Genomic DNA, 1,518 nt, shown 5'->3' on the forward strand with positions numbered 1-1,518 from the left:
TTCTGAGAACTGATCCGCACCGTAAGACAGAATTAGCTAGAGGGTGATTGGTTGGAGTGGAAGAGAGGGCAGACAGGAGGTGTTTGAAATCCTCAAAATAAACTCCACCTATTTTTTACAATTTTGTGTTTGTCTCACTCAGGCTCTAGCATAATTTCAGTTCTCATAAACTTTATTATCTAACGAGATTCATCACCTTCAAGCCTGGGAACAAAATGATAAAATTGGGCCCAAGTGCCTACACTGGCAGGGAAGGAATTTTAAGTTGGAGGTCAGCTCTTAGGGCAGCTGAAATAATGCTTTCCTCTCTCCCTGCTGTGGACTCACAGGTGGCCCTGGTGACTGAGATGGCATCCTCTCTAAAGGTCCTTAGCCCTATCTTGGCCCTGCTGTTTCCCCTATGTGGGCTGCTTATACACAGCCAGAACCTTTCCTGGAGGGAATTCATGAAGCAGCACTACCTGAGCACAAGCTGGAAATTCAGCGACTACAAATGCGATGATCTCATGAGGGAAAGAGGAGCTCCAAAAGACAGGAACTATCACACCTTCATCTATACCTTGTGGCACAAAATTGAGCATATATGCCTCAGGAAGTGGAGAGATCGTTACAGAAATGTATATATATGGGCCCAGCATCCCTTCAAAATCCTCCAGTGCTACCAGGAGAGTAACAAAAAGAGCTACAGAGAACATAGCAGCTACAGCTACATTGAATTCCACTGTGGCATGAATGGGTATGTGGACAGCATAGAGGACATCCAATTGTTAGACATCAAAAATTAGAAAGTCTACCCACACCCCCAGGTTTTAGTAGAGTGCCCATTACTTCCCAAGTGGTAGCCTGATGCCTACATCAACAGCGCTGGCTACTCCTCCCTTTGCGTGTATGTGCCAATGTTTTCTCACGACTGGAGTTATGTACCACAAGGTTTCTTGATATTAAAACTGCCTGCATTGTTTCTCTACCCTGAATACCTTTCTGCCCTCATTTACCTGATTTGCTCTTACATTTTTTTTTTTTAAGATTTACCTCTTATGGCTTTTCTTTTTTACTGAACCAGGGATTTTCCTGATAATGACTCTCCTTGCACCTCCCCGAGCTAAATGATCTTCCCTTCCTTAAATAAATTATATCATTCCAATGTGTACGAAATTTATACATGCTATAAGTGCAGAGTATGTGTTCTGTGACTGGTATAGGTGTTACAGGGTGTGTGATACAGATTATGCTTGGATATGATTTGTGCTGAGTGTAAGGTTAAGGTGTGTGTTACTGGACTCATTCATCAAACATATCTCTAAGGAAATGCATGCATTTTGGATAGGTTAAGGCATTATGTTTCTTGAGGAATAATACATTAAATAGAAGATAATCACAGAAATGAGTTTACCTGATAATAACCATTTTCACTAGGCAGAGAAATAGAGTCCAATACAGGACTTTAAAATGCAACCTTCAAGAATGGGTCTTAAGACTTAAATTTTGTTGGAGGAAAGAGGAAGTGAATTGCAAAAT

The 1,518-nt window shown here is 41.3% G+C and overlaps 1 protein-coding gene across 1 annotated transcript; it reads left to right on the forward strand.

The window, feature by feature from the left end:
- The first annotated feature begins 336 nt into the window (after positions 1 to 336).
- EDDM3B (epididymal protein 3B) lies at positions 337 to 1,057 on the forward strand. Its single transcript, XM_027066838.2, has one exon. The coding sequence runs from the start codon at positions 348 to 350 to the stop codon at positions 783 to 785; it is 438 nt and encodes a 145-aa protein (XP_026922639.1). The 5' UTR covers positions 337 to 347; the 3' UTR covers positions 786 to 1,057.
- The last annotated feature ends 461 nt before the right edge of the window (positions 1,058 to 1,518 follow it).

Source organism: Acinonyx jubatus, chromosome B3 (assembly GCF_027475565.1).
Source record: "Acinonyx jubatus isolate Ajub_Pintada_27869175 chromosome B3, VMU_Ajub_asm_v1.0, whole genome shotgun sequence".
Taxonomy (NCBI): Eukaryota; Metazoa; Chordata; class Mammalia; order Carnivora; family Felidae; genus Acinonyx; species Acinonyx jubatus.

Excerpts from the sequence above, each read along its gene's own strand:
- EDDM3B (XM_027066838.2), top strand. The coding sequence starts at position 348 with ATGGCATCCTCTCTAAAGGTCCTTAGCCCTATCTTGGCCCTGCTGTTT.